General features: G+C 40.0%; 1 protein-coding gene across 2 annotated transcripts in view; it reads right to left on the bottom strand.

The window, feature by feature from the left end:
• Positions 1-8,864, bottom strand: part of cpne5b (copine Vb) — a 142,435-nt gene extending 133,571 nt beyond the window's left edge. Inside the window, exon 1 of one of the 2 annotated variants that reach the window (XM_085353967.1) lies at positions 8,731-8,864. In XM_085353967.1, coding sequence (XP_085210093.1) covers positions 8,731-8,849 — 119 coding nt within the window. In that variant the 5' untranslated portion in view covers positions 8,850-8,864. The remainder of the gene's footprint in view (positions 1-8,730) is intronic. The other variant, XM_085353966.1, reaches the window with a different exon arrangement.
• Between the last annotated feature and the right edge of the window lie 16,937 nt (positions 8,865-25,801).

Genomic DNA, 25,801 nt, shown 5'->3' with positions numbered 1-25,801 from the left:
AAGATATGAACACTGGAGCTTTCGCTCATCAGAACAGATCTGACTGTAGCAACACTGATAAGATGAGGATTAAAAAGAGTCGAAAAGGAAATAAAAAAAGTGTCTACCTTGTAAAGAGGAAAATTATTCTGAAGGTTTCGGGTCAAAAGCGAGCATTGCAGGTATATATCACATAAATTATGGAACACGGCTGTGAAAAGATTCCTTATCGGGGAATCGTTTAAGCTAAAAACCTGCTAAGAATGGGTTTGGGGAGCATACTAGAGCTTTGTAAAGAAAAATATGTAATTGGAGCTATGTTTATGTTTCTCAGGAAAAAACAAATCAATTTCACTGTCACCAAAGTCACAGTGAGGTTGCATTTCAAAGGTCTTAGCCACGGCACCCTTTCTCCACCTCAACTTGAAATTAATGTTTGCCCTCTAACATGTTTACTGGTCACAGTGTAGCTATTTAGGACACCAAGCAAGGCTTTTAGGTGATCTTCCATTTCTCCAGTCCTTTATCACAAATTTGACTTTGTCTTCCCATGACGTCCCTCCTCCTGCCAGAGACCCAGCAAGTCCTGTCAGCCAGAGAGCACAGATCAAAGCCTCGTTCCAGCCTCTCAGCCACTAAAGCCAGCATGACAGTGAACCATCATTAACACTCGAGGAGAGTGTTACCCTTCTTCCTCTGAACTTAACATCGCCTATGTTCAGTGGCTGTCGTCGACGGTCTCACCAGGCCTCGTTGGCATTCAAGGAGATTCTCTCTCACTCTGGAGTAAGAGCTGCAAGATACGAGCTTGATACAAGCATTCAGGATGGAAGAATTTGATGGCTGCAGGAACGAGACAGTTAATTCTCAGTAGCAGGGCTGACAGAGCTGATTATAGGCATTGCTCTGTGAAGATGCTGACAACTGAACAGTGCTGCTGTCAGGGCTGGAGGGGATTATTGGGTGTAGGGCGAAGAGTGACGGATGAAAATTAGCATCTTTATAATATCAGTGTAATAATAGTGAACAAAAAAAACCACAAGGCAGTTTTTTAGGGGCAAAAGATGATGACATTTTGTTTTTCATTCATATGAAACAAATGAGTGGGCAAAGAAAACATTGCTTTTAAAAGGTGGATTCAAGCTCTTGACATGTGCACGTTTAATCTCTTCTGTATGCCCACAGTCCATTTTATCGATTTACTGAAAGCATTAGTCACAGCCTGTCTATCAGTGCACACAAGGCACTGTAAAAGGAATTTAAAAAGGCAAAAAACAAAAAAAACCCCACTACGAAACATAGTAAATGCATCAATTCACTGTGTTGGTGAAGAAAAGAGAGTGCTTCATGCTGTAACAGAATCTAAATGTCCTTTTGCACGCAAACAGCTCCACACAGACGCAACAAAATACAATATGCTTTTTGTAGATCAATGCAAAAACAACAAAGCCAGAACCGCTCCTGATGTGTATTTAATCTGTGCTGCTTCCACACTTCACACACTGGTTTAATTTGACTCCCAAGTGAACTGTTGCTGTTATAGAACAGTATAGTCTTAGCACTCATACATGCATGCCAGCGATCGCACAGCTGTTTACTGGTTAGCTACAAAAATCCAGCAAAGCGGGACAGGAAGAAAAGTGAGGTTATCAGGTACTGTCTCAAGATTTTGTGTTTTGGCCCCCAAAAGGACACGGCTGTGTAGGTGGTAGTTACAGTCAGAGTGGCACTGGAGCAGCCTCGTCAGTGTTGCAGGTGTTAGAGTGCCATATGGTCCTAGGTGGTAGCTCATCTTCAGCTTACACAGAGGGAAACTTAAGAAGCACAGAGTAAAAGGAAAAGGAATGATATCAGTGTAGCCTCAACAAGCACAACGAAATGTCATAAGACTGTTCCAGAAAATAAGAAACTAAACCTAAACTAAAGGAGGAACTGCAAGAGCAGAATGACTATAGTTTAACTGTTAGGATCGTTGTTCTCCACCGTTATATAAAGCTTCAGACAGTAGATCACCTCTGGGGTTTCTTGTTTTTTTTGTTGTTGTTTTTTAGAGAAGACGTGCATATTTTATTTGAGAGACATTTGTCTTAAGAAACATGTCTTTACTTCTTTTTTCCTTTTGCTCCCTTGTTTCAGCTTGTTCAATTTAAGATAAATCTAGTCTTATTTTTGTGGCTTGCTCTGCCTAATGACCATGGCTTACTGTAATTAGCAGAATATTTAGAGTAATGATCTGGAAATTCCTTTTTAGAGCTTGATTTATATATAAACATAAAAGCTTTGTCCAGCTGCTCCCATATTCACAAAGGCCCCAAAGGCAGATTAATCCACGTTAGATTTGCAGTTCTGCTGGAATCTTTTGCACGGATAGAAAATTAAGGAAACAAAGGCTACAATCACACTGGGAAAAACATGGGTTACAGAACATGAACAAAATTACTGCCACCATGTGCAATGAAGTTGTGACCATGTTGCCTTTGAAATTGCTTCAAAGGCTTGATGCATCAGTATGGGGGGAAAAGGAATCAGTTTGCTCTCAGTTTAAAACTGAATGGGAGTTTGTTTTTTGTTTTTTATTTTATATCACAGAATAAAGTATTTTATGAAGAATTTGACATAATTTGACATTTAAATTATTGTAGGGGTTAAAAGTCATTTTTAACAAAGATTTCAAATTATATTTTCAATAGCAAAGCAGACTAAAGTGTTTTATTACCAAGTCCTTGAGTTATTTAAATTAAACTCCATTTCCCTTGCCGGAGGTGTTAGATAGTGGCTGTAACTGATATTGCAGTTAGTTGTAATTGATACATGATGAAACACCAATACATCAGATGACTCTGAGAACTGTGACAATCTGAAAAGGTCCACTGTTTCAAGACTGCAAGAAACCTAAAAAGAATTGTCCCCTGAAATGTTATTTAGTTGCATTAAACATCGGCGACAGGGTCAAATATACAAAAACACAATTTCTCATTGGCATCAAGTTTAGAACAAGCAATTACCAGGGCTGTCTTTGAAAGAAAACCCATGTAGACAGAAAATGAACACGCAAACAGTAACTGTAAAAGCCACAGCCAACCAGGACCCTTCTCACTATGAAGCAACAGTGCTAACTACTCTTCTGCAACCTTTATCACAGTATTTGATGGTAATGTATTGGTGAAACCAAGAGCTGAGTAAAAGTTAGGCCCGATTCACCAGGTGGTCATAGACATGAATGATTATTCTCCTTCAAACTGCTAGGTGTTTAAATATGCACCTGTGTGCCATAGATATGCCAACCGTATGTTCACAACCTGTTTATATTGCCCACAGATCATTACTGTGTTGTGCTTTCTCATTTACTTCTGTTGCTAACATTTCAGTAAAGCATCACATCAGGTACTAAGACAAACCTGCAGTCTATTTGTAAACTTAACCTGCTGAGAGGAGCAGAAATATTCTCAATAAATCCAATTACTTTTTTACTTCCCCCCCTCTTTTTTCAGGGTGGTATGTGGTGTGTGTGTGTGTGTGTGGGGGGGGGGGGGGGGGGGGGGGGTCTTCTTATTGAATTTACATCCCTGCCTTCCAGTTACTGTGCAATGATGAGTGTATCCAGCTCACTGTGTTTCTCATCTCAGCCTTTCTTTATCTACATCCTAACCATCCACACTATCTTTCCTTCCCTACCTCTATTTCTCTTTTTCCCACACAGCCTAACAAACTAAAGTCAGTTAGGCTGTGTGACATCGTGCAGTGTTCTTTCTCTGTAGTGTTTAAAAATTACTGTGTGTGTGTGTGTGTGTGTGTGTTTCAGAGAGAGAGAGACAGAAAGAGGTTTGTCTTACTTTTCACAGCAGTGGGGAGTCATCTGGAAGATAATTATATTGTGGTTTGCAAAGCTGAGCTCATGTTTTATACACAGCATTCTTCATGAGGCTAATAAGCTTCAGTGAAGCTTGTGGTGCAGTACACATTCACACTAAAAGAGCTCAGACCGAGAGAGACGCAATGTGAAAGGCAAGGGAAACCAGAGTGATAATAAGCAGCGGTGCAGGATCTCCTTAGGGCTTTTCTACGCTCTGTGAGACGCTTTCTGTCCCAGATCTGTAAAGGAAGCTAGCAGATGCTTAAAACAGGGCTCTCATAAGTACAAGTTTCTATATGCAAATGCAGACCATCCAGGCATTTAGCAGAGGAATTTAATCACCGCAACACATCCACTGCCTGCACTCAAAACCAAGCTGTGAAATCCCACGTCAACCCCACCACCACCACCTCCTGTTAGCAAACTATGCACTAACTACAAGAATAGAATTATTATATCACTACCACAAGCCACCAATTAAAGTAAAATTCAGCAGCTACAAGATCTATCTTCAGCCTTAGGGAAGCCCTTAGATTAGAAGTCGCTCTCGAAGAAAAGGACGATCCATTAATGGTATAATTGGGTCTCCGCACTGCATTCAGTCAATGTGAACTTTGACCCAGTGCTCTGTAGAAATCACACCTCACTTCTCTTAACCCTAATCAGTCCCTTGCTTGTACAGAGCTGTGCAAACATTTGGGGCACTTTCCCAGCCAACCGGGAAGGGTCACAAATTACAAATTAATTTGACAGCATTGCAGTGATCCCAGAAATGCAAAGACTATCTTCCCTGACAAGAAGACGGGGAGCCTAACTCTACGCAAGAACTGTAATCTGGCAAGTACCTTGTAAAACTCTGGTTAAGCACATCTTTAAGACAGCACCAGCTGTTTGGGTTTTTTTTTTTTTTCAATTTTTTCATCCCTGTATGACTTCTAAATTAGAACTCCTCAAACCATTATTATTGAAATTATCCTCAATTTAGGCAAAAAAAATATCAAATGCTTTTTGAGCCCTATTAACTCTATTGTTATCAACTGTCCCAAAATTAACATCCTTTCACATTTTAAAATGACTCCAGTAAATTTTTAACTTAACCGCATGCTCCGACTGTGCCCCTGTGTGTGCCTTTCATGTATGAATATTTCATCACCTAAGCTCAGCGCATATCTTTTTTTTTTTTGCTGAAAAACAGATTAAAGGTGATATCTGAAAAACCCTAAATGTAATTTATCAACACTAAAGCATTTTAAAGGTTTGACAGGCTCTTCTAACCATCGGAATTAAATAATGAAGCTTTTTATCTCGTGCCCTCCTCCAAATGATGTTAGCCAGGTGATTGCCATTGAGATGAGGTGCTAGAAAGCCCTTCATGTTCTCTGTTACTGAATGGTAATGAATGGCAAAAACGAATGCTAGGTCCAATCACTGGTCTACAATGGCAGCTTCGAAATGCAGCTCATACTCTAAGCTTATGTTTATGCAAGCTCCAACACTGTAACACACCATCACATCATGCCAGGTGAGTCTGCTGCTTTTCACCGTATCACGCTTGGCAGCTGACAGACCTGCTCTTCAATAAACAAGCCAGTCAGTGTCCCCAGAGCTGACTGGGACACTGGTAAATGGCCTTAGATGCATAAGTACTGCTTTATTTTGTTGAACTGACTGGACAGTTAGAAAATGAAGCAAATGGCAAAGAGGGATATAATAAAGGGCTGAATGAAAGCCGAGCTTTTCCACTGCATTTCTGTTCTAGTGCAGGTTGTGCCCTCTTCTCATCACTGACCTTCAGAAGATGACCATTGACTGGCAATCCCTGTGGGTGTGTAAACACCATTTTAAGAGAAACCACACGTTCAGTGTTGGCCCCCAATATTTTTTCTTCTTTCTGCCGTGTCAAACCGTCTCACCGGTCTTTCATTTCCAAAGGCCAGGCTCTCTCACAAAACAAATGTGCCGCAAGTTACACATCAAACGTAAGCGAGCAATGCGAGCATGGTGACAGACATAACCGAAGGACTGTCAGCGATGTGTCGTAGAAGCTAAATCTATTTGGTGAATATTCCGAAGAGCTTCTGATTGGAAAAGGATGATCTCTTTTATATGACAAAAATGTCCTACCACCCCAAATCTCTCATGCTTCTCCTTGCCTTGAATTAAAGACATTTCAATTCTTGTCATTTTCCCTCTTTTCCCCTGATCCTGTGCCCGCTCAGCGCTCTCTGTTTGTCACTGGTCCTGATAATAACACGATGTCAAAAGCAGGGGGTGCAGCCTGTAATAGGGGGTATTAACCCGGAGGGAACGACTATCATCATGGTTTCGAGGTTTCAGAGCGCGCACGGACATAATGACAAAGGGAGAACTGCATAGAAGAGCCAACGGGGAGGCTCATCTCCTCAATAGGAATCTGAGTCACACAACATCTGTACAAAGGATTTAGAGGATTTGTGAGGCCTTGAACTGTTATTAGAAGTTTTTTTTTTTTTTTGAACTTTTAATTGCAGAGCAGGAAAACAGCAGTCACCAGCATATACATACACAGGACAAAGATGCATCTACATGTATAGCAGGACGTGGGAGGCAGAAAGAGAAAGCCAACAGCAATATTAATAAACAATGAAAAAGGTTAACAATCGTCCCTTTGTTGCCAGGCTAAATCCCGTAAGCCCGATTTCAACCTCTGAGCAGAAGGAGTGTTCAGGTGGGCCAAAAAAGGGTCCCATATGCGATAGAAAAGGAAAGGTTTGTCCTTAAGTGCTGTAGAGAAGGCTTCCATTGGCATGATACATATCACAGACTGTAGCCACTGGTTGACAGATGGGGCCTTATCAGAAATCCACAGTACCATAATGCACTTTCGAGCGTAGTGCAGCAGTATGTGAAGGAGATCTTTGCTGCGAAAGCCGGCAGGTAGCTCATCGTTCAGTCCTAACAGGCAAGTCCTTGGACCCAGATGCAGTCGGCAATATTAGTAGTATTTGACTGTGACAGAGAGATTTAACTGTTGATTTCCTCTGCTTCAATTGTGGCTGATAGAGTAGCCTGTTGTTAGCTATTACAGAGAGCAGGGATTGTAGTCTACAAAGCAAAATCCCTACTATGGGGTTATGTGAGCAACCTTTTGCACTTAGGTGTGTGTAGCTCATTAGCATTTCTTCCTATGTGTGGCATGATCACAGTAAGGACAAGCCCTTAAGTAGAGAGCTTGTAGCGCTTGGTTTGAGTATGTATGAGTATAGACCATTTATGTACAGGTAAAGACCATCTATACATCTTCCTGCCTTTAATAAAAGTCTAAATTACCAAGACATCAAACATAAGATGAACTCTTAGCTTTTCGAACTCTCGATCTGTCTCACAGACACAAACAAGGTGGCAGTGAAGCAGGAGGGAGATGCATCGACCTTCTCCTTTCAATTAATGATTTCCTCTCAACAAACTCCTCTTCTTTCTGCCAGGAGGGTTGTGCACCACTGCTTTGGTTTTCTCCCTCTTTTTTATTTTAATCACACATCAGCACAAATGTACACACATGCAGAGGAACCATTTGCATATATGCTGGGGTTTGTCAGAATGGGACTCATTATTTACCTGAATGGTGCTTAATTGCGTATCAGCAATGATATAATTCCATTCGCCTCATCATTACAGGCTGAGAAACATCAAAATCCAAGAGCGTGCAGGTCTTTCATTGGTAGGCAACCAGTTTGCTACCCATTCGTCATCTAAGCTGATTCCCCACCATCGCCCAGCAGCACAATGGCTGTTCATTCAGTAAATTCCAAGCAGGGCTATGTTTTGGGTTTTTTGTTTTTTTTACTCTGAGACGAATAATGTGGCAGCGAGCTTCTCTGAACGCCAGAAAGCGCATCAATAATGCACACGCAGCTTGTTATAGCTCAAACTCACTCTGCTTCAGTGGCTCACCAACCCAAAATCCAGCATCAAAGACCAGAAACATTCATGTGCGGTTCAGTGTGTATGTGCATGTGTGTGTGTGCGAAGATGCTCACACATGCCAGCACTGGAGTGTCTGAGAGGTGAAAGACATTGAAAGCCTTGACTTTAAAACCTTCTTCTAATGGGGAGAGGAGTGACTGTCTATTCTCACTGAACGAGCACTGTAGGGAGATTCATTTGGTGAGGGTGGATTTCTCTTCCCGAGAGGCTTTCTGAATCCTTTTGTACTGAAAAATAATAAAAATGGGAGTAAGCTTGAGGCCAAGGACACGGGCGCTGTGTGAACGTGATGCAAACCTTTGAATCTTTAACATCCACTACTTTTTAAAGAGTGTAGGGGAGGTAAGAATGAGGCTTTTAGTGTTCTGAAAGCAGCCAGCGGTTACAATGGGCACAGCATGAAAGAGGCTTCTGGCTGAAAAGATGTCACATTAAAGGATCTGTCTAATATATAATTATTACCATGTTTGGTGATGTATTATGTCACATGGAATTATTTTGTCCTCAAACAGTGTTTCAACAGAAAGAGCTGGCAGCATAAAAGATTTCCTCCCAGATTTAACCTTGAATATGTATACACAGGGAAACGAAATAATGTGATGTTGTGCACATTTTCAGACACTTTTTTTGATGGCAAATTGGAAATACTTGAAAAGTTCAAGGGAAATTGGAACTTTTTCTCAAATAAATGCACACACGTACACTGAGAGTTTAAGTAGAAAAAAATGATACAAACAACTTTCCTTGTAAACCAAACCATGGAAACTAACGGTCTGCACAGCAAAATCTGCAGCTACACGTATAGGATGAGTTGGGTGGGGCGCTTTTCACAACTTTTCTAGCACAGCTCTAACATGCAGTCCGAACACCGAACTTTCCTGACCGCCGGTGGTCCGCTGCGCTCTCCGCTCTCTGCGGACGCGTCGACTCACCTACAGGAGACGGTGATCTCTACTTTGGTGGCCGGAATGTTGCCGGTGATCGGGTCGAAGTCGTACACCGATGACGTGTCTTCCAGCTTGTCCATAACGTCTCCTTCCATCATGTCCATCGCCAGAGCTCGTGGTGGCTCGGGTGTGATCCGAGAGGCGCACAGCCTGGCGCCGGCGGTGCGCAGCGAGTCTCCGGTGACTCCTGATAACAGATCAGAGACCAGACGGCCTCCGGTCCGACCGGGTGAGGCAGCCACTTCACAAATGTTGAAGCTGAAGAGGATGGAGAGGAGAGTACCCAGTGAGGGAACACCCAGGGGGGGGGAAAGGAAAAGGAAAAGGGCGCACTTGGTTAACTCTGCGCAGCGTAAATACTTATTTTTTTTTTTCTTGATTTCTGAGATTACTGTTGCGCTTTCACCGACCTGCTGGACGTCACATGGAGAGGTGGACCGCGCTCTGCTTTTGTCTTCACCGTGTGCGCACAGCGGAGCGTGTGAAGAGGAATGACTACATACACTTAAACCCACCCATCCTCCTCCCACACGGAATTACAATCAAGTGCTGGCAACCCTGTACACTGGCGCTGCTGTTGTCACCCTGCAACATCCTGTGTAGCCTCCTCTTCAGCGTGCACTCCAGTGTCAGTCATAGCAGATGACTAATTGATGTTATTTCGTATTTTTGGACTTTTTCTAAGGCGTGGCATCAAAAAGCTGCTTGTCCTGAAGGATGCTTGTGAGACTGAATGCAAATTGGAAGCAGTCCTGCTGGTCGGGACAACCCATGTTTAGACGGCTGAAGAGCAAAGCTGGAGCACAATATTTAGTCATCTATTTTTTATTTTTTATATTGGAACATTTTATATATTGGACTTTTGAGAAGGCATAACAGAATGCGAAACAGTAAAAAAATTCAACACCACAGTGAACCATTGAGATATTTTTTTTTAAGAAAGAAAAACAGCAGGATCAGCTTTAAGTGCTTACACAGTCAAACGTGCAAATGTTTCCCATCTTTCTTTGATGGAAGGCTTGTGCACAACACTTTCAGACAGTCAGAACTGCCAATTAAAAAGTGTTCATGCTGGCTGATTTAAAATCAATGATGATTAGAGTGAGGGAGTTACATAAAGATTTAATGGCCATCATCCATCCCCCCATTAGCCTGTTGTTGTGCAGCTAAAACACACACACACATTGTAATGAATATGCTAAACTGATGCCACTGCCTGTCAAGATAGTGATGGGTTTGTCATTTTTGGATAAGTATGGTTCCTAAATACAAGCAACATGTGCGCTGGTCTCTCTCCATCACCTCACTGTTTATCTCACTTGTTCTGACACTCCACATATTTGTCCGTCCTCTTCTCACAAATTGTGAATAAACAAACATTATTATCAGGAAAGGAGCCCCTTTTCACCTACTTGGAAAAGTGTAGTTGTTACTTTTGTGGTCAATATGGAAACAGAGACATCAGATTTTTCTGTGTCATTGCACCTTTTCTGTCTATTTCTCTGTCTCTCCTTTCCCTATTGCTATCTCTCGCACACACATCACAGAGACACATGCAGCCATAAACCACACAGCTCTTTCCTGCATAGTGCACCTAGTGTCTGGATTCTGGAAATCAATTTACACCGGCACAGGATGCTTCTGCCCACACAGCTCTCCAACTCAGGATCAGGAACACACACACACACACACACACACACACACACACACACACACATACAATCATGCAGTCGTTCTTTTACACGTGCTCACCGTGCACGTATAAAAACAAATTATTTTCGCATATGTCACCCATAAGCAGAGATAAAGAGGCACACACATCTACATACCCACCCTTTTCTCTCCAGGATGATTCATGTATTTTAAGGGTTTGCTGTTTAGAGTGGGTGAGCATGCTATTGCAGATGTTCCACAGAGTGGGTTGGCAGGATCAGGGCCAGAGGACAAAAACAAACAAAAAAAAGAAGATGCAGGAAGGGGAGGAAGAAGACCTTCACAATATCTATCTATTTTGCCTTGAGTAGTAACCTGTGGATGGCAGACTTTTCAGAAATACGACATATTTTGCATATTTATATTCTTAAAAACTGGGAATCCACATATCAAAACGAAATCTATTTCCACCCCTTCATGTGCTGTGATCTGAAAACACAGGGTGTTCTGTGGGGGAGGGGGTGTTGAAACCGAGCAATGTTTTGCCTCCTGGTTACTGACAAAAAAGAAAGAAAACACATCACTGTATGAGTTAAATAGAAAAATACCTCTGTGTTTGTTGCATCTGGTCAGTGATAGTCATCAATCACAGACAGAAAATAGATAGATGGAAAAAAATAACAGTTATTCTCATTTGCAAATTAGCAGATTTAATTAAAAAAACATATATATTTTATGAATTTCTGATCATATATCATACCATCAAACGTATTTTTTCAAATAAATTCTTCATTGGGCCATATAAAAGCAATATCTGATTATCTGTGCTACATTAGTTCTTAATATTGTGGGGTCAACTTGAGTGATCAAAACCCTCTAAAATACTGCACATCTTCTTTAAATGCTATTCCCATCCATCTGCCACGGACTCGGAGGTGGTCAATGCTTTGTACTGCCAGTGACATTAATAACACCATAGGAGATTCAAATGCCCCTTTTCCTCCTTCTCCGTCCTATTTTCTCAGCTTCCTGCAGTTTTCTAAACGCTAATTACTGTGTTTATTCTTACTTACGTCATGCTGTCCAAAAAGATCGCCTTTCTGGAAGCAATTATGCAAAAGCAAACAAATGCCCTGTCAAGAAAATGAAGCTTTTTTTTTTTTTTACCCACCTGAAGTAGGGACACATTTGTTTACTCATTTAATCTATTTTACCTGCGGTTTTAACATTTCTTTTTTTTTTTAAGAAACAAAGAATATTTTACAAAGTAATACATTTTGGATGCCCCATTAAGCGGTGGGGGTAGGGGTGGAGGTACAGGTAGTATTTTCAGCCTGCCTGTGACGGCGCTAAAATAATGTTTTCTCCTCTAAAATGAAATGTGTGTATGATTTCATGCTCAAGCGCTATTAAATATAAAAACACACAACATCTGAAATTATAATATTAAAGAAGCTCTGGGACCTGTAAGATTTTGTGCTTATACCTCCCAGTTAACAAATATTTTTCAATTCGTTTTAATTATTGAGCCCAAAGAAAGTGTTTTTTTTATTACTCAGTAAGCTTTAATTTCATTTTAGTACAAAGTAGTGTTAAGTAACATCTTTAACAAAAGGGTTCAAATGTTTAATCAAACTTTTAAAGGTTATATTCTGATTTATATGGCTGTGCTTCAATAATACTCAAATTAAATGCTTTGAGTGGGGTTTTTAAATGTCTTTCTCTGAAATGTAGTCATTGTAAATGAAGCAAAGTTTTCAGAATCAAGTGTAAATTTAACATGGGATTATACCTTTTATATGAAGCATTTAGTGTCATTTACTTGATGTAGACCCTTCATACATACATCCATCCATCCATCCATTTTCATCTGCTAATCTTTACAAGGTCATGGGGGGTGGAGCCTATCCTGACTACCACAGGGCGATAATTTGGACCTTTAGAATTAAAGTGGTACCAAAAGTAAATCACAATTATCACCACATAGCTGAGAGACTGCAAAATCAAATTATGAGTTTTGTGCTCAAAACAGCATTTGGAACAGTCGTTCTAATTTAGCACAACTCAGATTTATTTATTTATTTTTACTATTACGATAACAATTATTTGCTGCAGCTTAAATCAATACTGTGGTTTTGACTTATGACCTCTGATTATGATTAAATTGGATTTAAAATGGGTGCTGAGGCTTTGTGTGCCTCTCTGCAAGACACAAGTCTACTCAGTTGTACCTTGTAGATAAGTAGGGGGTTTGATAAACCCAGTTCAAAAGGACCACATGTTCCCTCCCAGAGTGTAATCCTGCTCTGTGGCCCAGTGGTTTAATCCAAAATCAAATCCCTCCTGAGGTGCCAAGCAGCATAAAGAAGGCTTTTATGAATCATTGCTCCAAGACTGACAAACTGAGGGAAACACACATATACAGTATTTGTGGGAAGCCACTATGGCAGCCTATAGGTGGCTGATGGGCTGGCTAACAGCCCGTGCGCTCCTGCAGTACTTGTAAGTCAATGAACTCCATGCTGTGCCAGAGCCACTGGCAAAATAATAATAACCTGATTTTTCCAGGTCTACAGTAGACGCACAAGCTCTTAGAGTTAATTATGAAATCCTTGATAGAAGACTTGCAGCTACTTACCCAAACGTTTTAATGATGCAGTAGTTTTCCTGCTGTGGGGAAAGTTCATCACTGAGTTCTCATGGGAAGGTGCCTGGATGCTCTTTTTTTTTTTTTTTTGTACTAGAGAACCATATGTTGAGTGGGTTTATGTCTTTGCTAATAAGTGGTGTCTGAGTTTAAAAGCTGAAAATAAAGTGAAAATGATACAGAGCACAGTGGCAAAGAAATCCCTAAAGGCAAAATTTCTACAGGGAAGAAAATCCAAGGAGTGCTCAGCTCTGTGTCACACAAGCTGGCACCATTAAAATTGGCCCTTATTTATCTAGCCTTTTACTGCCCTCAAAAAGCCTTTTTTTATTTTATGGCTGGAATGCCAAAGCAAAATGTATCCACAATAAAATGACTAAGTAATGCTAACACTGCATTATATTAATAGTGATATAAGAAGAAACGTGTCTAATTAACAGATTTGTTAACTATGATTTAAAGAGTTAGATTGCCATTCACCCTTTAGAGCTACATTAATAAAACAAAGTTGCACATCCCGGTGATGTCACTTAAACTAACCACAGCACCTATGCTTGACTTGAAAATTATAGCATTTCCATTTAGCAAATGCAGAATATTTTTCTGGTCCTTGGGTTTCAATTGTAGTAAATATTACCATGAAATATAATAGGAATGGGCATTTTTTTAATTTCCAGCCCTGAGTCATTGTTGTTACAGAAAAAACTAACACAATAGTTTGCAGGTCATCATTATACCTCCCAGCATTTGGTTTAATCTGTTATTACTTTTTCTATAGTTGCATTTTTCACCCCAATTTTATGGTTATTGTTGCAAAGAAACTACCACAAATGCTTCCAGGTAATAAGCCACAACATCAAACATATAATATTTACTTTATTACATTCAAACAAAGGGGGGAGGGGCAGGAGGAGGGGGGGGAGTTAAGGCTATAAAATAGCTTTAATTTCTGTATTATAATATGGTCATAGTGTCCTAAGTAAAAACATCTGTACACAGATTATCTCTGTAATCCTGACAGGTTACTATACTACCTAAACAAACACTTTACAGTACAAACTACTGTTACTAAATGGTTCTGTGCATTTTATACATTTCAGTCAGAGGATCAGCTTACAACCAAGGTTGATACAAGTATTACCTGGTTATTACCTTGTAATTACATGTAATTAAATGTTATTACCACCACAAGTCTGAAGTGGCAGTCCTGTTTCTTCTATGCTAACTAATGGCAGCAGCGTCATATTTGGTGTACAGACATTAAAGTGGTATCAGTATTCCTCTCTAACGCTACACTAGAAAAAAAAAGGAAAAGAATGTGCTCCTGACCCCGAATGTCGATCTCTTGAAACTTAGTCTATAGTTTTCAAACTGAATAGTTTTCTTTTGTGTGTATGTTTGAAGTCAGATCACAAAAGATGTTAAAAAAATAACATTTCATGAGACATGCTGTGTAAAAGTAAAGTTCAAGATTTTATAACGTAATTAATTTATGATACGTCATTCAGTTCACACAAGTCAGCTTATTCATGTGCTCAAAAAATGAAAGTTAAATTGACATATTTTAAGAACTGTTGAGGAACGCGCTAACTTTTTAGATGATGCTCATGAAAGCACACTGTGTTGGTCAGGTGGAGTATTTAAAAGGGTGTTTTTTTTAAAAAAAAACACCAGATCACGTTGAGATGTCAACAACCTTCGAGTGTCCCGATAAGGAAGAAAGTAGGTGGCTAATGTTTGACAAGACTGTTGTGATGAAGGATCAAAGGTCCCAGTCTGTTTTTCTGTCACAGCCTCTTTCACACTTGAGAGGGATTTCTGTCTGGGAGAGAGCGTATTTCATGAGGGTGAGTGTGTCTCTGAAAATACTCAATAAGTCAGTGGATTTTTACAAACTACTTTTAAATACTATGCACGTTAAATCCAAAGGCACCACGTCATCTTCATCATCGTGATGGAACTGGCCTTTTATCCGGCGCTGGCACTGATGTATTTCTTTGGAGTGGTGAAGGCCGCGCAGGATGACCGGGTGGAGCTGACCGACCACGCGTCGATGAACGTGTTCTGTCTGTTCGTACTGGCACAGCCGCTGTGTCTCGTAATCGGTGGATACACTGGCATGGCTACTTACCTTCTCACCGTTCTGGTATCCTACAACTTCCTGCCATGGAAAAGCAGCACAAAAAAGCAAGCAAAAGAAAAAGACTCAGAGAAGAAGACAAAGTGAGAGGCAGAAACACACATTACATGGAAATACCAAGAAAGTGGATTCAAAAGGGGACTGGAAAGTATTTAAATAAAGAAAAAAAATTATAAATAAATAGCTATTTCACAACACATTATGTGTGATTTAACCTGTTGTCATAAATCTGTTGTTTTGTCTGCAGTTGTAATGATCTGTGAGAAAGTATTTGTATTTTCATACACAAAGTGACCCATTTTATGATTCTTGATGTAGATGATGTTGTTGTAAATACATTCAGCTGGGTGACTCAAGAGCCACAAGAGAGAAAATTGCAAACAAAAGGAACATTAAATCCAAAAAAACTTCACCAAGTGAAAAAATATACAGAATAGTGCACAGCACAAACAGAGCTATCCTTGAAATCAATCGTTTCTAGACCTACTGGCTGGGAACTTTTCAAATAAGTTGCATACTTACTTCCACACCTTTATGATCAGGTTAGATGAGAGGATCAACTCCATATTTTGTAATACTGAGCTAAAGCCAGCAGCCTGTGAGTTTAGCACAAAGATGGGAACGGGGCAAACTAGCTAGCATGTTGTGCAATCTGTTGTTTCGTTTGGGGGGGGTTCCCTTTCTTTTTTCCATTTTCTTACAACATTACAGATAAATAGAGAGCCATAAAGGTATCTTTGGACTGATTCAACCTAGGTCTTTATGCTAAGACTCCATAACAAGCCATCTAACAATTAATGATGGTGGAGCTCCGGTTAGAGATCCTTTCCCCAGATTAACTTAAATTGTATGCAATAAGCAAAAGTTGGAGCTAGGGTCATAAAGCTCACAGCAACCTTAATCAGTTGCCCATAATACTGATTTCCCTGTCTCTAATGGAGTTAAGGAAACTGGCAAGATGGCAAGTACTGTAGATATCATGAACTTAACCCATGGTTGGGTTTTTTGGCTTTTTTCAACATTATTGACAGACAGTAAGAGGAAAGCAGAGGGAGAGCGTCACCTGCTCAACACTGAGTCAAACCAGCGCCCCCTTAGCCCTAAACCCATCGCCTGCTTCGTTGCATGATGCTTCACGTTAAAATTGATTCAGTCAACCACTCACTTTTTTTTATTTACCACATTTTACAAGACTTAGTTGTTGGTTGTTGGAAGAATTAACAGTGAGGTGCTCTATTCTCAGCTGCACTGATTACACCAGGCGCTGTCACATCTTAGCCAAATTAAATAGTCAGAGGTCACAGTTACGCACTGGAGATAATTATGGCGACAGGAGGATAGCATATTCTAAAATAGTTTCAGGTCTTCATCACAGCAAAGGGGAAATCATCAAAGGAGTTTGGGCTCATCATAATGGTTTGAGGTAATTGTTGTATAACTGTAGAGGCGCACTGTGGTCTCAGGACAGCAGCCACTAAGGGAAATCAGAACCTGTGTGGAACAGATCTTCTTATTCGACTCTTGGCAAGAAGTGTACTTCTCAAAATGAAAAATTGTTCCTTTAAAACTGAGAAAATGATTCAGTGAACATCTCCGAATTATAATTACATTGTTAATGTCATAATATGAAGCCAATTAGCTCTGGACTGTAAAGTTTGTCAGTGACAAACAAAGAAAGCGTTGGATTTCACCTATGACAGTGACACTGAATGTGTCTCTGGCCTTATAGCTGAGTCATTTCTAGTGAACCTGCCTACTTGAATATGACTAATCTGTCAATTAATTAAGTATTCAGTATATTATACACTCATAAGATAAGATAAGATAAGATAAGATAACCTTTATTAGTCCCACACGTGGGAAATTTGTTTTGTCACAGCAGGAAGTGGACAGTGCAAAAGTTATGATGCAAAAATTAGAATACAATAAGAATAAATACAGTACACAGCTGTACAGAATAGAATAAAAATAATATACTATATACAGTAGAATAAAATAGAATAAAAATATACAATAAGATAAAAATAGAATACGAATGCTATATACAACTGAGTAAAAATACAACGATGCCAGAAAAGATTATTGCACTTAGTGTTATTGCACATGTGTGGATGTGTGTGTTTGTTCAGTTAAAGTCTTTGTTGTGAAGTCTGACAGCAGTGGGGAGGAAAGACCTGCGAAATCTCTCCGTCCCACACCGTGGGTGCCGCAGTCTCCCACTGAAGGAGCTGCTCAGTGTTGAACAGAGCTGAACAGTGTTTCACAAAAGCTCCCACTAAACATAATTATTAAATCAGCACTGTGCTTTTTCCGTCTGTGTTCATGAATGACTGAGTGTCCCTCTGATGTGAATAAGCCTGGTACCACAGAGCGTCGGGGTGTGCGTAAACCCGGACTCAAAGAGAGAGTGCATAATGGGATTAGACTGTGGTATATGGGTGATAGTCCAAGGCTGTGCTCAGTGGGTGCACAAATGTGCAAATGCTTGCTGTTTGAGTGAAAAACAGTGGTTTGTTTTTTTGCAGAAAAAGAAGTTTATTAGTTCTTCAGCGCTAATATCCTCAGTTCACGACTGTCTCTCAGAGTACCTCTCACTTATTTCTCTTCCTAAGTGTGAATTTATGTAGAGTGAATAAGGTTCTAACCTAAAGTGTCAATCATTCGCTATAAAGGCTCTAATTCCACAGTTATTATCCGTATATATGTTCTTTCAAGGTATAGCATTAGCAAATTGTTCAGCTTTTGCGCTCCACACATTTGTTCAGTTCCCTATTCAATATGTGTGGAGCATGTTCTCAGTTTACCTCCCTTAATGTCACACTGGAGGTGCTTCCTACTGCGTCTTCATTTTATTTAAAATAATAAGCCTGCAGCTTCCCATTTATTGTAACCCCTCCCCCCCTCAACATGATTCTTCTTCTTCCCCAGCCAGCACTCAAAACCAAACTCCTTTCTTTTTTGTGTTTCATCTTCTGTCTCAGTCTTAATCCTTTTCCACAGTTGGGCTCGTTTCCATAATGTCGCTCCTCCTCGCTTGCATTATCATCAAAAAGGGGGGGAATCTAATAAATTATATAATAAAGTGTCATTTCTGTTATTGTCCATTTAGGATCAGTCATATAAAGTAAGGTTTTAAGAATTCAGTTGGAAAAGTGTGTGTGCTTCATAAGTGGCAGCTCATAACACACTGAGCAGTTGCGACAATGTCAATTTTAGTTCTATTTATTATTAAAACTGAAACAAAAGCACCTTTCATGCTGGTGAATGTGTATCATACATTAGCTTTGAACTTCAGGCATATTCAGTTTGGGCTCTGTTTTGGTTTCCACTGATTACCAAGGAAAATGTCTGGGTCTTTAGCTAAATTATCCACTATGTCTATGCTAACAGGCAGCATCAAGCTGTGTTTTGGCAGGTGAACAGTACTCATGTATGAGCCTTTAATTTAAATCCCTTTTAAGATATGGGGAGTTGGACTGCGCAACTACTGCTGCTGGTACTGTGAGGCTCACCTGTGAAAATAAAGACAGCATCAGTCAGAGTTTTAGGTGTTTAAAGGTTTTGTAACACAAGCAGAAAATGTTAAAGCTGACAGGAATATCAGTAGTTCTGCAGGTATTTCCTTACTGTAAAAATCAAAGAGTTGAACTGAGAATGTCTGCAACGCCCACAGATTTCTTTCTGCAAACTGTGGAAAGTGACAGACCAGCCAAGTGGCCCACTGACACTGCCATTATTGCAAAAACCCAAGGTTATTGTGATACTGGAAACTTTCATTTTGTTTTACCTACCAGTACACTCTGAATATAGAACACAGCTACACTCTCGGGGTATTTGGCTGAGTTTCATATTGTGTTTTTTAGTTACAAGGTGATGAATATTGTAGGACAGAGACTGATTAGCTCTGGACAGAGCTAGTGAAAACAGACTTACTGGAACGTTGAAGTGTAATGAAACAGACGGAGGCATTCAAATGAAATTTCAGCAGTTTGCTGTATGAAGAGAGCAGATGGAGCACATGCAGCTGGGATGTGACAGGGTTTGTGTATGGATGTTTATTTGTTTGTGACTGGCATCGTCAAATGGTTTCTGCCTCCTCTGAGGCGTTAATGGCCATCGTACATCACAGTGCTTGTGTCTCCCATCGCGGCTGGGCCAGGCGCAGCCCGACACAAGTTAATGATCAGAGTTTGCAAAGGAAATGAAGATTTATGAGTTTTGGAAATGCATCTCTATCCCTGAAGTAGAAAGAAATTAATCTAGTTGAAAAACATGCCCTCCCATGTCTACATTTCATCGTCTACAACCTGTTGGTCTGTTTGTACTGAATGATCATAACTCCTCTCCCATCTGCAACGTAAGAGATCCTTTGGTCTTTCATATCAGACAGATTCGAGAGCTAAGAAGTTAGAAAGCTGGGCAAATACGATAACTAATAACAAAACTAAATGTCTGATAATGAGTTTCATCTTCTCCAAAGGGACTTTTGATATTTCTTTATGATCCACAATAGAGCTTTGGTAACCTTTATTTAAATTATCCTTTGAAGAATGCTCATTACTCATTCGTCAAGCTTAGTGAGATATATCTGGTACAGGAATACCACATAATCCGCATATTCTTACATTTAAAGGGCTAAAATCAGTGAATGTTGATGACATTTTGCTTGAAAAACTACTCAAAATGCGTACAGAAGAAGTCTAAAAGATCTGAGCCGGATGCACAAACATTACATCGCATTGAATTCAAAACCACAAAATGCACTTGTTTTGAACTGATTTATTGTCTTGAGGAAACACTGGATCCTTCTTTAAATATTTATTTACATTATTTACAGTTCAAACCTATTTTACATGGGTTGGTTGCATGCACATTATCATATATATATATAAAAAAAAAAGTACAGATATTTACAGTCATTTAAGAGGGAGTAGTCTGTGCAATAAAAGGCACACATGACCTTTGACCCTGCATGAATGTCCCATAAGTACATTTTTCACAGATACTGCCACATATTGTGTTACCATGCTACACACACCAGGAGAAAAAAAGCACTCGAGCCGCTGCAGAGGAGACGTGTGTTGGTGTGTGATAGAGATTCACTGACAAGCAGCAGAGCCGTAAAGTGCCCTCTTGATTGTGCCTAGACACGATCCTATCCTCTCAGCAGCCTGAGGCAAAGTTGAAAGTCTTTTTCAGCCATAATGATAAAGCAAGCAGAGACGGTGACTCACTAAGAACAGAATTCCACAATCTGTAGGACAATCTACAGTCATCAGAGATTCAGGATATTTGGCGAATGATTATCAATGTCCTACATGCACCTTCTGTTTGATAAGGCAGTAAGGCCTGTTGGATGAGGCATGAGGCTAATGCTGAGAGACTGACTACTTGAGTTTTTTTCCCCCCCATACAGTCATAAGACGGCTGGGCTGGAAACAAAGGGCTAAAGGTGGTAATCACACGATTGGTCTGACTGGCAGCTTGACTCTCCAATCTGTTCTGTAGTCCTATGTTGAATTTTCTTGCCTGTGAAAACGAATAGATTTATATTTTGTATTCAGTCAATTCACCATTTGCTAAGCCCCACCACCAAAACAGCAACAGACCAAGTCATAGTTTCAAAAATGTAATAAGAAAAAGCGAATTTGGATTTGTAAACATGCTAAAACATTGTGAACGGGCCTCTACTGTGATCAATATCCTGTGTAAAGAGATAATAATAGTAGCACTGTCTATTTTATCCTTTACAGAAGTAAATGACAGTAGCAAGTAAGCAGTTTACCACCTACAGAAGTACCCTAGCATTATTTCCTAAACCAAATGACAATTTCACATTGTGTAGGGCTACATTACAAAAATACCTGTTCAGAACTGGAACAACTACAGCAATGAGAGCAAGGAGTAACAAAAGCAGCTCTGCCCTCATCTTTATTTGGTTTGGAGGGAAATGAGCACTGAAACCTGTTTTAAAGAGCATCAGATTTGCTCGCTGGGTTTTTGTTACATTTTCTGCAGCAAAAGAAAATGACCTTGCAAGAATAGATAAAAATAAATCAAACCACTGTGACGCCTGTCCAAGTATGTCCTTATATATAGCTGTGGATTTCCACAGCTATCAATATAAACTGTGAACATGTACCAACACTAACTTGTAGTGGGGCTCAGCAAATGGTTGTGTGAGCGCTTGTTTTGTTGTTCGCAGCTTTGCTTTTTTAACTAACACTGGGGGTGCTGCTTTTGGATATTTAATGTTTAACAAGATGTGCAACTAGTCGACTAGACATTTAAATATTGCTGCTCTTGCTAATCAGTGCTAGAAGTGCTAGTCAGTTAAATGTATTGTCCTTTTTTTCTTCATGTACAACGGCAATAACTGGTTCAAAGAACTTGCTGCGCCACCGTGGCATCTGGTGCTAACCATGCTAGCCAGTGCTGTTGTGCAGAATTTTAAAAAACTAAATTAAGAGAGACTGTATGTCAGCTTTGTCAGGATAAACTGGAAAGTAACCAGGCATCTGACGTGATGTGCAACGATACTGTGCACTGGAATGTGGACGCTAGGAAGAGCCCAACGCTACTGTAGCTAGCCCTGCTAAGGTTAGCCAAAGGTTAGCCACCACTGCAAAATACTTTTTGTTTTTGCAACATTATACATGGCAGAAAGTGCTATACAGATAAGTAAATTTAAAATACTAACTGATAACAATTAAACATGATTAACGGTTTCATATAGCTCCACACAAAATATGTCTGGCCAATGTTATTATTTTATCTCATCTAACTTACTAGCAAAATTAGTCTTTAGGAAGATTCCTATTGATTACAGATTAATGGGTTTTACAGATTAAGCAACATATCAGCTGGAGCTATAAAAATCTACAACTTCTTCTTCCCATGATTATAAAAAAAAAGGGACAACAGGGATCTGTCTTTTTTATGACTGAATTATTATCTTACATAATATATCAGCAGAAACATTATTATTACTCATTTCTACTCCTACTACAGATCTAAATGGATGTCCTCTTTTCAGTATGTTTTTCATGGCTGGAGCTTTTCTTTGTAAACTGAGTCTAAAACATGGCTTAATTACATAGCTGCAAAACAGCCTTGTGTTCATTTTCAAAGTATGACTAAATCTAGCTATCAGAGATTCAGCTGAAGTCAGCCAATGAGAAAGGAGCGACACTTAATCTCAACGGCATCTCCTCTGTAATACGTGAAAAGGAATTGGCACAACTATTTACACATCGTCAAGTAATGAAGTGATGCTGAAGTACAAGTCTCAGAGTTTGGGGCAACTCAAGGTTGGGCTGATCCAAGGTCAGATGATAGTTTATTGCTTCTGCATGTTTATAATAACTCTCTGAGTAGATTTTATGCAGAGTCATCATTTTTGTATTGCATCTTTTGCGTGACGCATTAACAGTCAACAAGTCCAAATTCAGACATTTAGGAGATTTTGATTCAGGTGTACATCATTTAAATTACCCCTCCCCCCCAAAGGTGTTTCTGGACTTCTGATCAGCACCATCTGCATCGTTCAGAAAATGTACAAGCACAGGGCACCACAGAGAGTGCCTAAAGCTACAGAACTACAAGATCCTAGCATTAAATAGAAATATGGAGATGTTTTGAAAAAAGAGCTAAATCCTTTCTCAGCATTATTACCATGTGAAACACATCACCAACCTGGTGAGCAGGGTCAGTTTGGCTAATTGGCACAGATAAATACATAGTGTACGGTGGAGTCAAAGTATACAACTTGTTAGTTTGGGAGTTTAATTACCCCACTGATCACATTTTTCAACACTCAGTCCAGTTTTATATTCAAACTACTATACAAATACCCTATTTTGTACATATTTATGGTCAAAATTCAGTGCACATCTTCTTCTTTGGCCAAATTGGGAAGATGCTATCTTAACTGTGTACGCTCTGTACACAAAAGCACAGTACAAAGATAACAAGTAAAGGGAATCAGATGCAAAATCAAAACATGAAAATGGCTATTTTACAGACTGACAGTACCATTTTTCTCAAAGTAAAAAAATCTGTCAAACAAGGCATTTGTTTGATTCAAAAAGCTAGCTAAATTCACAGGGTCAAGTTATGACTAATATTATCCTTCAACCTTTACCTGAGTTTCTAATCATAGCAAAAATAACACCCAAGAATGCTTCATCATACTGACCCCATAAAAATGTTTGCATTCATTACAACCTCCCCACCTAAAAAAAAGAACTCCAAAACCCCGATACAGTGGCACGCAAAAGTTTGAGCATCCCAAGAGATCTGAGATCTCAGACCTTAGTTCTGTCGTTTGGGCCGTGGCTTGATGATGATGCAAATTATTAAAGGCTTTGCAAATACTCATGCTCCAACACTAGAGCAGTCACTGTCCTCCTTCAGCAGCTGCCTAGCACTCTAAAAATGTAAATAATTGATGCCCACACAGCAACAGCTATAAGAAGATAGGAAAGTGTTTTTGAGGAGGCGGTCAGTTAGTAAACATAAATGAGAGATGGTGGTTAAAAGGAACGATGGATGGTTAAGTTGAGGTCTAGAAATCCTAAAGAGAAGTCTGGTGGACCGATGAAGTCAGAACAGAAGTTTGCGGTCACAGTGTATAAAGACGTCTGGGGAGAGTTCAGGTGGTAAAGTGGGCTGTCTACCAATCAGAAAGTCAGTGGCTCGATCCCTGACTCCTTCAGTCCACGTGCCGGGAAAACCCTGGCCAAGATACTGAAGTTAGCCACAATGTGCCACTGGAGTGTGACTCTGTGTCAGTGGTAGAAAGTGAATTTTCTGAATGAAACTTGTAGAAAAAGCTTTGAGTGCTCAGTTGGTTGGATGAAAAAAATAAATACTTAAGTCAATAAATCGAGCTTTGGTCTTATGTTTAAGCCAGTGGCTGGGGAAACCTTTTTTTGCAAAAAAACGCTAAAATAAAAATTTTACAAACATTACTTGCCAAGCCATTGGCACTAACAGACATTTTTAAAGGGGGTGCTCAAACTTCTGCATGTCACTGTTTTTGGAGTGGAAGCAGCTTCAAACTCATGTTGGACACATGAAACAGCAGCAGAACATACTCACGTATCAGAGCAGAGTTGATAGAAAGCCTGCTGAAAGCACTTCATACTCTCAGCACACTTTTGAACGTGAACACTGTTTTATGATCCCAGCATCACTTAACTCAACTACATACTGTATGTCTCTGGGTCTTTTATAAGGAAAAGTGCACTAAATCACCAATATATTATTTTTTTAACAAACCGAGTGATATTGCCTAACTGAACGAAGCTTAGCTGTAATACTAAGAGAGTGTGAATTGTGTGTTGCTGTTTTTTTGTAATTGAACGGTAAGACATCTATGTGTTAAAAGAAGCTCTTGTCATTTTGGAGCAGTACAGGAAAAGTTAATAAACAGATGTGAATGCTTGCCATTTTAAGGTGTCAGACAAAAAAAAACAAAGGAGATTTTTAAATTACTTTAAAGAGTCGCTGTCACCCGTCGACATGTATGGACGTGTACGTTTGTCTCAGTGGAACATGGCAGTGCTGAATCCGTTTCATTAAAGAGACACTAAATCAACACAGTGAGGGACGCCAGGACCTATCAGGCAAGATGGATAACCGAAACATCCTCTGAAATTGTCTATTTGTGTGTGTCCACAGTTTGTGCATATGTATGTGCTGCCCACACACATAATCTGCCACATAAACAGATTTGTACATCAGTGCACAGGTATAGGAAGTTTATTCCTGTCTGTAAGTATAGCAGCAAATAGTGGGTGGAAGAAAATTGGGATGTTAATAATAAATCCCTCTCAGTTATGACCTACTTTCACCCAAGTAATCTTGCCTGAAAAGCTGGTGAGAGCTGCGAGACCTCTAATTAAATTGGCTTCCTGGAGAAGTAGCTGGGAAAGAGGTGGACTCCTCAGTAAGGCTGGTCAGTCTGACACTCTTACTAACCTCAAAGATCAGAGTGGAGCAGGAAAAAAGGCCGGGGGAAACGAGTAGCGCTCCTATTATGCTTTGCGTCGAGGATAAATGGCAGGTATGAGCCACACACACTGACGGTTGGTTTGGATAATGATCTGGCTCTCTGCCCTCGATGCGGCACTCAAGAACGTGTGAGGAGCGTCTTCTGTTTGTGTCGTGTGCATCTGCAGGGGTGTTTCTTATTTTTGCCGCAGTTAGCACTTCCCAGAGCAGATAATAAAGTCTGTTCGGGTCCTCCAGGACCAGTGCTACCTCGGTTGTGCTACTGGACGTGTTTCCTATTTGCAAGGTCAGCAGCCAGACAGTCTGATAACCCGAGGCCCACAGAGGACAAATCCACACAGAGACCAGGAGCTACTCAGAGCATTAAAGAAAAAAAGACTTCAATATGTGGAGCACCAGGTGTTTTTGTACACGGAGACCCGTAAAAATGTTCACTCCCACCTCATACTGTAAGTCCAAAACAACTGAGGTAGGGAAAATAATAAATTAACACAAGATATTACAAAAATGAAAAACAATAAAGTTCCACTAAGATAGTGAGAGGAAGTTGATCGTAAAGGGAGAAAACACAGTCAAAAGCAGAAGACTAAGTGATGGTA

The sequence above is a fragment of the Diplotaxodon limnothrissa genome, linkage group LG5 (genome assembly GCF_057381915.1).
Source record: "Diplotaxodon limnothrissa isolate DT_005_m linkage group LG5, D_limnothrissa_male_GT1.1, whole genome shotgun sequence".
Classification (NCBI taxonomy): domain Eukaryota; kingdom Metazoa; phylum Chordata; class Actinopteri; order Cichliformes; family Cichlidae; genus Diplotaxodon; species Diplotaxodon limnothrissa.
The sequence above is the reverse complement of the archived record's forward strand: the minus strand, read 5'-3'. Positions and strand labels throughout refer to the sequence as shown.